The following is a 13,327-nucleotide window of genomic DNA, read 5'->3' on the forward strand; positions in this document are numbered from 1 at the left end:
CAGCAGCCATTTAAAACTTTTCCAAGTAAAGCCCAGGTGTGAACGATGAAATGAATCACTGGCTCTATGTATTGTAAGTGCTACCTCACTGGCAGCTCACACTGGGACACATAATGCTTTTTCTTCTACAGTAAGACAATAACATGTAGAACTCTAATAACTTTTGCTGAGTTCTAATTCGGCACGACATGTTTTCTGCATGAGTTTCTCAGTCTTTCACAACGCTGGAGGAGTTTTGGGCCTCTGTTCTTTACAGCGTTGCTTCAGTTTTGGGGCCTGCGGGCGTTCATTTACGCACAGCTCTCTTAAGGTCACAGGATTTCAGTCAGGTTTAGGTCTGGACCTTAACTGTGTCACTGCAACACCGTGATTCCTTACTTTAACCAAATCCTCACACCCCTCCACCACTGTCCTTGACAGCTAGTATGAGGTATTTGTACTGATATGCTGTGTTTGGGTTTCACCAAGCATGGCACTTTGGTCTCCTCTGTCCAAAGGACATTGTTCCTGAAGTCTTGTGCCTTGTTAAGATGTAACTTTGTAAACCAAAGTGTTGCCTCCATGTTCTTTTTAGAAAGAAGAGGCTTTCTCCAGGTAGCCCTTCCTAATAATACTGTACTGCCATAAACTTGAACCTGCTAACTGAAGATTGTGAGATTTTATTCCTTTTTTTAGTTTCGCAATGGTAAATTTGCTGGGACGTCCCATCAGGGAGCATTGTGTTAACGCACACCTCCAGACCTGCAAACTGATGACATTTCTGCTTTTTACAGAGGTGCTCACATTTACTGATGGTCAATTAATCAAGTCCATTTGAATAGCAGCACCTGGCAGCTATTCATCTTCTTAATATCCATGGACGCAGTAAGGGTGCACATAGTTTTTCTAATTTTATTTTCCCATTACTGATGCATACTTTTGTTGCAGGTTGCATGTAAGCAGTCAACATGCTGTAAGTGCTCCGTGCCAACGGGAAATTGTAAAAATCAGAATCAGAATACTTTATTGATCCCTGGGGGAAATTATTTTGTACATCACAAAAATACATCACTTCCTCATTGTTTCGGGTAATACAGACTATACTGCTACATATGGAACAGATACAAAGCCAGTTACTGTTACCACTATACATTTCTCTTTCTTTGGCCATTAACTGAACTTAATTAATGGCTAAAGAATTTTAATAAAGTTAAAGTTGGGGTGAAATAGATCCTTACAAGCCTTACAGACTCCTATGTTTTAGATATCAACATAATAGAAGCATATAGGATTAGTGAGATGTGGTTCTGCATCACTGCTGACAGTAAGTCAGTTGGTGATGATGTCGCGTGGTGATGTTTTAATGTTTTGTTTTGGGCTTTTTTAGATACCATACATATTTCATAGATCACTTTGTTTTTGGTAATCAACAATTTTCATTGCAATTAGTAATAATGACGTCAGAGTGTTGTGTTATGTATGAGTATAACACAAACAAGTGACAAGCGAGGTCAAAGAAGGGCTCTTAGGAAACTCTCTTATCTTAAATTATAAGAAAACTGAAATCGTGGTTTTTGATGGTAATTTTCCTCGCAGACAACTTTGTGATGCCTTTGGTTCCCTTGCCAGCTCCCTCTCTGCCACTGTTAGCAATTTGGGCATGTTGCTGGATAGCTCTTTTAAATTTGATAAACATGTGTCCGCTGTAGTTAGATCTAGTTTCTGCATCTCATTTCTAAGGCTAGGCATTATATTCCGCATAAGGACCTGGAAAAGCTCATCCACGCCTTTGTGACCTCTAGGCTGGATTACTGCAACTCCCTTTATTTCAGTCTTCATTCTGCGTTTCTTCATAGACTGCAAACTGTTCAAAATGCGGCGGCACGCCTTCTGACCGGAACTGGGAGGTTTGCCTCTATTACCCCTGTTCCAGCTGACCTGCACTGGCTACCCATTAAATACCGCATCCAATTTAAAATACTGCTGCTTACCTTTAAAATGATCAACAACACAACCCTGAGCTACCTTATCGAACTCCGTAGATCATACATTCCCACTCGAGCACTAAGATCATCTACTCAGTTACTCCTGGTGCAGCCAAGATCTCGTCTGAAGTCTAGAGGCGACCGTGCGTTTGCCTTGGCTGCACCAGATTTATAACCTTCCTCTTGCTATCCACGCGTCTGATTCTCTCCAGTCATTTAAATCACGGTTAAAAACCCATTTATTTAACCTTGCCTTATTTAGAATAGAATAGAATAATCCTTTAATTGTCCCACAAGGGGAAATTTGGTTGTAACAGCAGCCAAAAAGACAAATATACAAACAAACAATACACAGGACACGGAACAGAAACATACACAATTTTTTCTTACATATTTACATTAAGGACAATGGTTACTATAAACAGAGAGTACTGTACAGTTATTAAATTAAATAAAAATAATTACAGGTAAGAGGCAAACCAGGTTGTAGTGCGAATCGGTTAATTAACTAACTTATTGCAGTTACAGCATTGACGTAAACATCTATGTTTGTTGGGAGCAGTTCAGATTGTACAGTCTGACAGCTTAATCTGATCCCTCGACTTACTCTATTTTACCTTTTATACATGTGCTTTTAACATGTTTTACTTGATATGCATTTTATGCTATTCCTGTGTATTAGTGACACTGACCTGTTACCATACCTGGTACTTTGTTATGGTCCTATAATATTTAATCATATTTAATATTTATAATATTTATGTCTTATTTTCTGTCTTTTATGTGAAGCACTTTGGTATACCATTGGTTTTAAATGTGCTCTATAAATAAAGTTGTGTTGTATTGTATTGGATAAGCAAGTATGCTAGAAGAAGTACTCACACACTGTGTAGGAATAGCTCAAAACATGCGACATGCTACACTGAAATTATTTTCACAAATTTAAATTCAGTGTCTAAACCCATATGGAAAAGATATAAATAAATCTTATAAAGTTTGTATCTGTCTTGTGTGAAACTTGTATGAAAAGCATACAAGAGTGAAAACAGATATAAGATCCCTTGAAAAATTATATAATGAAACTTGTATGTTTTGGATACTTAGTAAAATAATATATGGAAGTAATGAGAAAGTGGCCACTTTCATGAGTATATCATATACGTTTTTACTATTTCTTTTCCATATGGGAAATTTTGTAACAATAAAAATGTTTAGAGCTACACCAATTGCGCAGCCTCAGTTGTAAATTTGCATTATTCAACATCATGACAGTAAAATATATTTACTAATGCATTTTTGTGTAATGCAAGATCAAATGTAAATAGCATTTTTATGGTGAAGCTGAGGTGTAGCTACTTATAACCACTTCAATTTCTGATGGCAAGTTAAAACTTGTGCTCATAGAGCAGTCTATAAAGACACAATAGGCTTGTAATCTGAAATAATAAAACATTTAAAGAGATGACAATTAAAAGAATGTAGTGGGGAGACAAGACTGATGGATAATACTTGGAGAAATGCTCTCTTCACTGCAAAATAGCTGATAAGTGGACATGATGAGTAAATGTAACAAACTGGAAAACGAGCTTATATTTCTTTGTGAAGGCTTAAAAGATCGTATGTCATATAAAGTAAGGACAGGTTTGACCACATGTTATTGTGTTATTGTACATTTTTCCTTTACCAGAAACCACAAACATCAGTAGGACCCTTGGTTTTATCACCATAGAAACGAAGCAAGCCTTTGTCACCGGATGAAGTTCACGTCCCTTCAGTTCAGTTCCGGGTAGAAATAGTGTGCATCAAGTGAAGTCTGCTTGCAAATTCATTTGGACGAACTTCTCGGCCAACTTATCCTTGTAAAATGTCCCGAGGCTCGAGTGCAGGGTTTGATCGACACATTACCATCTTCTCTCCTGAGGGCAGACTCTATCAAGTCGGTCAGTATGGGGATCTGTTTACATAAAAAGCCGGTTCGCTGGCTTACTTGTTTGCTAGCTAGCTAAATGCTCTGTCATGGTTCGCTTAGCCGAGGTTATAGTTAATTAAAAGCGACCCGCCAAATCGAAAGTAGTATGATATGTGACCACCACAGTCTTACTAATCCTGTGCGAGTTGTTATTATGGGGCTCCTTTTACGACGCTACTATCAAACTAAACACAGGGGATCAAAATAGCTAGCTGGCTGTTAGGCTAGTTAGCATAGTTAGCATTGCAGCCAAGCAAGCTGATTCATTGCTGAATGAATCAACGTGTTATTCAGTTAAATATATTGGCTAAATAAAGTATTTTTTGTGACTGCACTACATTTAGCTTTTTTGCAATTTTTCTTAGTCACAGGAATATTATTTTGTCTGAGAGCTGCTAGTTGGATGGATTGAAAGAGACAAGATAACATTTAATATTGTAAATTAGCGGTTTTTCCTCTAATAAAGCTGAACTGAACATGGCCATGAATTTTGTTGCTGTCTTCTAATCAGCAGTCATTCTACAGATGCCCGAGCACCTGCAGCAACAGTTAAAATCAAGTCAAAGGTTTGCAAATTTACTCAAAGTGAAGGGTTTTAAATGACACTATTTTACTACTACTGCTTTGGATGTAATGTTTGAAGCCAGACTACACAGAATTGGTACATAATTCGCTGTCAGCTGCTCAACCAGATGACATCTGATAATAGTTCTTCACTTGTGGCCCCAATTTTCCAGCTGAACAAAACAGCTCTCTGTGACTGTTAACCACGAATCCTAATGCTCGTAGCCATTGTCAAGCAAACGTGTGCTTAAAGACACCCTCTTTGTTTTTCTTTTGCAGAATATGCTTTCAAGGCTATAAACCAAGGTGGGCTCACGTCAGTAGCAGTCAGGGGAAAGGATTGTGCAGTTGTTGTAACACAGAAAAAAGTACCGGTGAGTTGATGTCAGATTGTTTGTTGTTATTTTCTTACAGCCATAACAGTAGCAGTGTTACGAGAAGGGCTATAGATGTTCTGAAATTTGGAGTAGTAGTTAGAAACAAATGAATAAATAATGCAACCGTCCCTCCATCCATACATGCTGCTTCTACTGCTTTCTGTGCTGAGGTTGTGTGGCTTTTCTCCTGTTACTCCAGCTTCCTCCCACAGTTCAGAGACCAGCATGCGTTAGGTTAGTTGGTGATTCTAATTTGGCCTTGGTTGTGAGAGTAAGTGTGAATGCTTGTTTGTCTTTCTGCGGTGACCCCATGACAGACTAACAACCTGTCAACGGTATACCCAGGCTCCCAAAACCGTCTCATATTCATAATTCTGGGATAATGTGGAAAGTGACTCTCTTTGCACGAAAATATGGTCCAAGTAGTTGAACTGTTCCTAAGGCTCTTCGTCGCCCAATCTTTAAACATTTACCCAGCACAAAGTTGATGTCACACAGCAGGTAAACATCAGCATCTACCATGTGTAAATGCCACAGATGTTTGGCTGGTATATCTGTGCATCCTAAGAACTAACCGTTAAAACCTGCACCAATCAGGAGTCGCCACAGCAGATCATCTGCCTCCATTTCACCCTATGCCCAGCATCCTCTGTCACACCGACTCTCTGCATGTCCTCCTTCTCTGTGGTCTTCCCCTTTTCCTCCTGCCTGGCAGCTCCAGCTTCAGCATCCTTTGTCCAGTATATCCACTCTCGTTCATCAGCACATGTCCAAACATTCTCAGCCTCAGCTCTCTATGTTCGTCTCCAACCTGCTAAACCTGAGCCTATGTACTCATTTCTAATCCTAATTCTAATCTAAGCCCAATTAACTAGAACTAGCAGTGGAATTTGTACTTTACAATTTGCATTTAGCCCGGGTAACAATTGAGAACACAGATGGCCGTAAAACAAACAAACAAACAAAAACAACTTTTTCAGAATTAGTACTGGACCAAAGCGCCCAGAGCTCCTGATTGGCAGTCCAATTAAGCTCAACAAGTAATTCGGGTTGGCTCGTCACAGAGGTTTAAAATAGCTGATTCAAGTCCAACACCAGAACCACAATAGAAACTTCCAGTTTCCCTTATGTTGAGCTGTGAATGATTGCTCACAGCATGTTAGTGTGATGAAAGCTGCAGTGCTTAATGGCAATAAGTGACCTGGAAATAAGAGTTAATTTAGTTCATGATGTAATCATTTCGAAGCGATTAGAGGCCTTCTGCAAGCTGACCTGTAGTTACCAGCACGTCTGCCCAGCTTTCACGGCTCAGCGCGATATCCTGTTCATCCGATGGAAACAGTTTGTGCACTGGCAAAATGTTTCAGGCACAACTGGTGTAGTTGGGGACAAACAAACAAACGGGTTACAGTCCAGCCTGTGAGAGAGAAACCTAAACTCTGAGGGGAATTTAAGAGGCTGTGTTTTACACGGCACATCCCAGTGTAGATTTAAGGAGATTTTTACAGGTTTTAAATAAAATGAAAAATGTCACATTTTTTTGACAGAATGCTTTTTTCCCCAAGTCGAACTGCTAATTTGCTTCGTTTGTCTCTCCAGCAGCTTGCTCCTTGTTGTGTTTATTTTCTCACGTAATTCTAAAAAGTTCAAACCTGATTGTTACTGATTATATTTACACTAAATGTTTGATAAGTTATGTAATACACTGAGTAATTTGTCAGTTTCACAGTTCTGTTCCTTTACATGTTCATGCTTTCCTCCTCTACAGGACAAGCTTCTGGATGCCTCCACAGTGACCCACCTTTTCAGAATAACAGATAATATTGGATGTGTAATGTCTGGGATGACAGGTAAGAAAAAGGCTCAAAATGTGTAAAATTGTATCAAATCTACTATTGTTACATAAAAATTGAACATTAAAACACCCAAATCCATTTTGTCTTTCAAATATACAGAAACAGCTGTTTAGACAAAGGCTGGTTTTTGATACATAAAAGGGGGGAAAGCATCAGGGTACTTTTCTGAGTTAAACTTGGCGAGCCTTTCTTCTCAGTCCGAGCTCTTACGGCAGCTGACACTTCCTCTTTCCAAGTAATCATTTCTTTTGCAGCAAGAACAACTTTCTTACATAAGTGTGATGTTAGAGACTGGAAGTGTCACATTTATTGGCTTCTTTGGGAAAAGAAATTGACCTTTATTTTTTTTTCTGGTCCATCTTACGCATCATTTAATGTGTTACAGCCGATAGCAGGTCCCAAGTCCAGCGAGCTCGATATGAAGCAGCCAACTGGCAGTACAAGTACGGTTATGAGATTCCAGTGGACATGTTGTGTAAGAGGATTGCTGATATCTCACAAGTCTACACGCAGAACGCTGAGATGCGACCACTGGGCTGCTGTGAGTATTGCGCATTCACATTCACATTGCTGATTCTCCACGTAGCACTTCATGTCGTTTGAGCGCCCTTTCTAAATGCATGCTAACACGCAGGTATGATCGTGATCGGCATAGATGAAGAGTACGGCCCTCAGGTGTACAAATGCGACCCAGCAGGCTACTATTGTGGTTTCAAGGCCACGGCCGCCGGCGTGAAGCAGACAGAAGCCACCAGCTTCCTGGAGAAGAAAGTGAAAAAGAAACTGGATTGGACCTTTGAACAAACGATCGAGGTATCATAAAATATTTTCTTTTGCTGGTGTAGCAAAGGTTCATACGGAACAAACACCAATGTGAAAGTAAAGTGTGTGCCTTTGCGGTGGTGGTTTCCAGGCATCCAACATTCTAAGAATGAAAATATCACCAACTTACCTTTTTTCCCCAACCCTCCTGTTTTCCCCTTCAGACGGCAATCTCTTGCCTGTCAACTGTTCTCTCCATTGACTTCAAGCCCTCTGAGCTAGAGGTGGGCGTCATAACAACACAGGATCCCAAGTTCAGGTAAAAGTTCAGCAGCACAACTCTGTTGTATTCCTTTGAGCACTATGAGTCATTAGAGCACACAGTTAGGTTTATTTGAAATAGTATATTTGCACCAACAAGGTGATTCCCAAAGAGGCCTATCTGCAGCAGATGAACAGCATCTTAAAGTTATGTCATTAAAAACTGAGAAGAAATTCAGACCTGCAAGATGTCTCTGGTCCTGTGACAATTTTTGCCCAAATTGTCGTCACTATTTACAGAGCAGGTCAGGAGAGAGTGAGTGTCTGCAGCCACCTGTAAAACACGGTGGAGGCTGTGTCCTGGTTTGGGGCAGTATTGTTGGAGATCTTGTCAAAATTGATGGAATTGTGAACACAGAAGAGCATCATCAGATTGTCCATCATGCAGTACTATCTGGAGAACATCTGATTGACAATGGCTTGTTTCAAAAACACTGCCAGTGCAATTAAAGGATACCTGGACATAAATAGACACAGTGGAGCACCATCAGTCATGCATTGGCCTCGCCAGAGGCGGACCTCAGCATTATTAAAGCAGTGTGGGATCATCCTGACACAGAACGGAACAAAAGGCAGAAACCTCCAAAGAAGAGCTTTGAATGTCCTCCATGAAGCCTGCAGAACTGCTCCTGAAAACAACTTAAAGAAACTGCATGAAAGCTGCCTGAGAGTGTTCAGGCTGTGCTGAAGATCTTCCAAATACTGACTTTTATTTAAATTGTGCAAACCATGTGTTTGCCTTATGCACTTTATTTCCATGAATGTTTGCACATGGTTAAACAAATTGCTGCAGCAATTTCACATTTCCATAGTAAAACACACAGCGACGAGACCTTCGTACAGTATTTGAAATGCTGAAGTACTTAAAAATATTTGAATTTAAGACATCATGTGCTACAGGTGTTTGGCATTGAGTGAAATATGACTTCATAGGGACATATTGTGCTTTTCATCTCATTTACTGTTGCTATGGTGGATGCCTAAATATGGGACGCCACACGAGCAATTGACCCTAATGGGAACATCCCTGTGTTGCTCACAGTGCTTTGTTAGAGACCCTTTTTTTCTTAAACTTAGCCCATGTATGGTCATTAAGAGCGCAGAGGCCCCACCCACCTACTGTTCAAACCTTCCACTTACTAGAGTTAGCCAATCAGAAGAAAGTTGTTTAAAGGTAGAGTCAAGATAAACAAAGAGGCTCCACAAGAGCTAACTATATGATAAGTACGGCTTATATTCGACTGTGAATCATGCAAAGCCACCCTGGTAGAGGCCAAGAATAAAGATATGGAGCTGAAAGTGAGCATAAAATGTTCACTTTAAAAACGAGTTAGATTTTGGAGTCTTTATCTTCATCTCATTTTTGTCCTGCAGGATCCTCGCAGAGACTGAAGTGGACACCCACCTAATGTCCCTCGCCGAGCGGGACTGAGCGAGCAGAGCGGCGTCGCCTGTTGGATTTAGTTAGAGCATGATGGGAAATGCAGTTCCCAGATTGGAGGCTCGTGTTATCTTTGTTTGCTGTACATTTACCCCACTGTTTCATTCAACAATAAAAAGAGGTTTTTTGAGTAAAACTATTATAAATGGGCTGTTTGCATTTTTTATCATTTCTTTTTAGGTCCTCTGCTTGTCAACTGAAACCTTTTACCGTCTGTGTTTAGCAGCAGGGGAAACTGTTTGTGGGAACATGCAGAGCTTCTACTTTTGAGCTTCCTGTTGTGGCTCTTGGTGCACAAAAATCACATGACTTACAAAGGTGCTGCGGAGAGGTTATTCTACTACAAACTCGGTGATGCAGACTTGATTTGACCTTGTTTTCTCTACTTTTTTTGGCTTTTTTTTTTTTTCTACGCACATGTCAGAAATAGAATACTTTAACTTTCCGGAAATGTCACACAACACAAATAGTTTCTCTTTGCGAGGGGAAACTTTATAATTCAGAAAAAGGGGGGGACTTGTCTTTCTCAGCTCTCTTTGTCATCCACATGAGCAGAAATGATGGCGATGTGACCTCAGTGTGTCATTGTGAGTGGCTTCTAAAAAAATCCCCCTTCCATATTGGAATTCTTTGCAACACACCAGTTTCTTTTAACCAGAGTATAAGTCTTCACGTCTTCTTCTTCTAATCAAAGAGGAATCTTAAGTCAGTTACTCGACCAAATTTCCAGGCTGATATTCTGTCTGAAACTTCCGCTGTCCTTGACAAGTTCTGTAATCACTGGAAACAAAAAATCCCCATCCTACTGTAATAGTTAATGTTTACAAGCCAGAGAGGATACAGCAAACACAATTGTGTAACCGAGTCATTCTGGGGCATTCGAGCGTTGCTTCAAGGATAACTTTACTGGGAAATTCATTTCGGTTGCTTCAGATAATTCCTTTCTGAAAAATTCCCAAGTACCTGCATGTGTCGGCTGACGGACAGCCTGGACTTCCTTGTAAAGCAAAGAAAGTCTCCTGGTCCTAATGACACGGCGAAAAAGAAAAAGAAAGGGTCACTGAGCTCTCTGGAACGCTCGCCCATATTTGTAAAACATTTCCTCCTTGGTATTTCTACCCAGTAGCGCCAGTTCCTAGCTGCCACTCACAGCCATTCCAGGGGAGGGTGGAATATTCAAGCACATCATGTTCCTCTTATGCCGCCCAGGGACTTTCAGCGCGGTGACTCAGAGACCCTGTGACCTCGCCCAACAAAAGGAAATCCCAGACTGTTCCAAGCGGCTGAGTGTGATCTTTTTGGGGTTTTTTTATGTGTGTGTCTCTCTCTTTCACAAGTCTGGTTGGTGACTGTGCTTCATCACTATAAGTGAGAAATGATGCTCGTATTACAGCGTGGAAAGGCCAAGACAAAGTCATCATCGTCATGAGGAAGGAAACGCACAGCAGCCGCTCAAAGCAGTTCATGTTCATAAACTCCTTTTATTTTTCTTTATATAGTGTTTAAAATTCACACACATGTACAAAAATAGTCTCTGTATTTACAAAATATTACACTCGTCTGTTCTGGTATATACACATTATTTTGTACAGTTATTACAGTAACATCAGGACCATACAGAAGTCATGGTCTTGCTTTGGTGTGGGGTCTTTTGGTACGGATCGTTCAGCGATCCCGACCAGACTGGGCGCCACCTTCATACTCATTCGTGATCCCAGGACCAGCACCTCTGGACTTGGACGGTAGAGGGTACGGAGGGTGGAGAGGGAGGGACGTGGGTTGAGCTGTCCCCCCGTTTGGGAGCCGTGGTTTCGACTAACCCAGTAGCAGCTTTACATCACCAGTGGACAGGCTGTTCTTGTTACTTTCCAAACTTTATGTCATCATAGAGCTGTAGAGAAGAAAAAAAATGTTATAGATTCACGCCTTAAAGTGTTTTGACTCCATCGGATCTCAGTGTGATATTCAAAGCTGAGCAGATACTGACCTCGTCTTCTGACAGGTCCAGATCCTCCATGTCGCTGTCGTCCGATTCGCTTTCAGGCAGCTCCCTGAGCTCCTGTGCCGTTCTCTCATACAGCTGGCAGCGGATCTCCTCGTTCTGCCGCCCGTAGGTGAGGTGGTACGGGGCGAAGCCACCGTAGTTCAGGCAGTTAACGTCTGCACCGAGGTCGAGGAGGCGACAGACTAGTGTGGGGTTCTGGAGGTCAACGGCCAGGTGGAGCGCCGTCCGTCCACTGCACTGTTCCTGCAGGAAGCAACAGAAACACGAGGTCAAGTTTCTGCACGTGTGTGAATAAGAATAATAATCATAATAATCATAAAATAATCCAAATGGCTTCCATGTTAGAGACACCTACCTGTGCATTGATGTCTGCACCAAGCCGAACGAGGCTTTCCACCAGAGAAATGTAGCCATTGATGGATGCCAAGTGGAGACAGTTATGTCCTATGGAGAGGGAAGGAAGTAGAGCAAACTCAGTTACACACACTTCAACAGCTGTGTAAGTGAAACATAAGAGTGTGTTTGTTTCTTAGGACGCTATTTGAACTCGATGCTTACCACTGTAGTTGGGGAAAGACACAATGGAGGTGAGGTGACGTTGGCAGTTCTGGGTGATGACGCCAAAGCAGGCCAGGGAGCCCTTTTTACAGGCGATGTGGAGGGCTGTGTTTCCGCTGTCGTCGGCCAGCAGCGGGTCAGCGCCGGCCTTCAGGAGTCTGTCCACCAAGTGGGCCTGCTCTGTGATCACTGCCAGGTGGAGGGCAGTCTGTGTGGGACACAACAGAAACATATGTTAACCTGACTGCAAAGTGTGCAGGTTTCGGAAGGGATTCGTGGATCTGGCACAGTGCCGCTTATTACCTGTCTCTGGTGGTTCTGCACATTGAGGAACGGGTGATTATGAGACAGTTTAATCATCTGGACGGCATGTTCGGTGGCTTCGTGAATGACGGCCAAATGGAGCAGCCTGTGTGGGGAGGACAGAAAAAGAGAGGGGAGTTAAAATAGAGCCCTTCAAAGAAAAATTACGCACAGAGGAAGTGGTTCCAGTCAAATATGAGAGAACAAAGCCTGAGCAGTGGAGCGTTTCGCAAGAATGGAGTTTTGTCGGGTTATTTCCACCAGTTGTGGCTTGACACATCTGATGCTTTATCAGTTACTGGCAGCAGGCCAGGGACTTTCCTGAACGCGCAGAGCGGACTTTAGCACCGCCCAGACTGCACGCTCAGCCAACACACGCACACACACACACGACTATGCACTGCGCTGCCAACACATGCGCACAAAGTATTTTTAAGACCTTTAAAAGATGTTGTTTCCATGCAACTTTTCCGATATTTCTGTGCAGCTTTTCAGATCTTTCATGTGCACCGATCCTGCGCTCTGGTGCAAAAGCCGATTTCAATTTACGCACAAAGCGGAATTTTGCAAATGCGCAATTAAAGTTCGACTAATCGACGCACACACACATATACATGTTCATACTAAATAAATACATTGATTTTTTTTAAAAACAATAATAATCCACTTACGTGTCACCGTCTTCGGTCACCACAGTTCTCCAAGGCTCGTATTCCTGCGAGTGATCCTCGCTCGGCAATCTTAGCTCCTCGAAGTCGTTCGCCAGTTCGTCTTCCTTAAGCGAATCCACACCGCTGTCAAAACGGTCCTCTTGGCAAGGCAGCATTTTCCCGTGTTTGGGCTCCATGTTGTCCAAGTTATAATCCATTTGGTTGTGGTTAGAAACTCTGTACATGCTGGCTTTCCTTTCTCCTATAAGCAAAAGCTCCGTCTGTTTCAGAGGGCGAGAGCAAAGTTGTGCTACTGAGGGAGGGCGCGCTGGGTTTTGTGTGCGCGTCTGCCGGGGCGGCGCCTAAGTGGGGATTTCCAATTGACTTATCTTAGCAAGGGAAATCACATCGGGCCTGTGCTTTTGTGAGAAAAATCCCCCCCAAAAGACTCAGACTGAAAACTTGTAGTTTCCTATTAGACACCTTTTTTCACCTGTGATGTAGGTTAGGGGACATAGATTTAATTTCAGTGAATGAGACATGATTGGCATGAATGA

General features: G+C 42.0%; 2 protein-coding genes across 2 annotated transcripts; one reads left to right on the forward strand and one right to left on the reverse strand.

Annotated features, from left to right (window-relative positions):
* The first annotated feature begins 3,695 nt into the window (after nt 1-3,695).
* LOC146557479 (proteasome subunit alpha type-6) lies at nt 3,696-9,403 on the forward strand. Its single transcript, XM_085247071.1, has 7 exons — nt 3,696-3,904; nt 4,777-4,871; nt 6,643-6,724; nt 7,116-7,271; nt 7,365-7,543; nt 7,717-7,811; nt 9,188-9,403. Exons 1-7 carry the CDS (start codon nt 3,829-3,831, stop codon nt 9,243-9,245), a joined length of 741 nt encoding a protein of 246 aa, XP_085103197.1. The 5' UTR covers nt 3,696-3,828; the 3' UTR covers nt 9,246-9,403.
* Nucleotides 9,404-10,711: 1,308 nt separating this feature from the next.
* LOC146557480 (NF-kappa-B inhibitor alpha-like) lies at nt 10,712-13,094 on the reverse strand. The gene is made up of 6 exons (XM_085247097.1): nt 12,792-13,094; nt 12,121-12,226; nt 11,818-12,025; nt 11,615-11,703; nt 11,242-11,502; nt 10,712-11,145 (listed from the first exon to the last, which is right to left on the reverse strand). The coding sequence occupies exons 1-6, from the start codon at nt 13,013-13,015 to the stop codon at nt 11,116-11,118; spliced, it is 918 nt and encodes a 305-aa protein (XP_085103223.1). The 5' UTR covers nt 13,016-13,094; the 3' UTR covers nt 10,712-11,115.
* Nucleotides 13,095-13,327: the final 233 nt, after the last annotated feature.

This window comes from Mchenga conophoros, linkage group LG15, assembly GCF_057382185.1.
Source record: "Mchenga conophoros isolate Kocher_MC1m ecotype Shallow Benthic linkage group LG15, M_conophoros_male_GT1.1, whole genome shotgun sequence".
In the NCBI taxonomy this organism is placed as follows: Eukaryota; Metazoa; Chordata; class Actinopteri; order Cichliformes; family Cichlidae; genus Mchenga; species Mchenga conophoros.

Bases quoted from the DNA above. Each gene is read 5' to 3' on its own strand.
- LOC146557480 (XM_085247097.1), bottom strand. From the start codon at position 13,015: ATGTACAGAGTTTCTAACCACAACCAAATGGATTATAACTTGGACAAC. The intron at 12,227-12,791 runs GTAAGTGGATTA...CTCCCCACACAG, and splicing joins GTGACCGAAGACGGTGACAC to GCTGCTCCATTTGGCCGTCA. The intron at 12,026-12,120 runs GTAATAAGCGGC...TGTCCCACACAG, and splicing joins TGCAGAACCACCAGAGACAG to ACTGCCCTCCACCTGGCAGT.
- LOC146557479 (XM_085247071.1), top strand. From the start codon at position 3,829: ATGTCCCGAGGCTCGAGTGCAGGGTTTGATCGACACATTACCATCTTC. The intron at 3,905-4,776 runs GTCAGTATGGGG...TTTCTTTTGCAG, and splicing joins GGGCAGACTCTATCAAGTCG to AATATGCTTTCAAGGCTATA. The intron at 4,872-6,642 runs GTGAGTTGATGT...CCTCCTCTACAG, and splicing joins TAACACAGAAAAAAGTACCG to GACAAGCTTCTGGATGCCTC.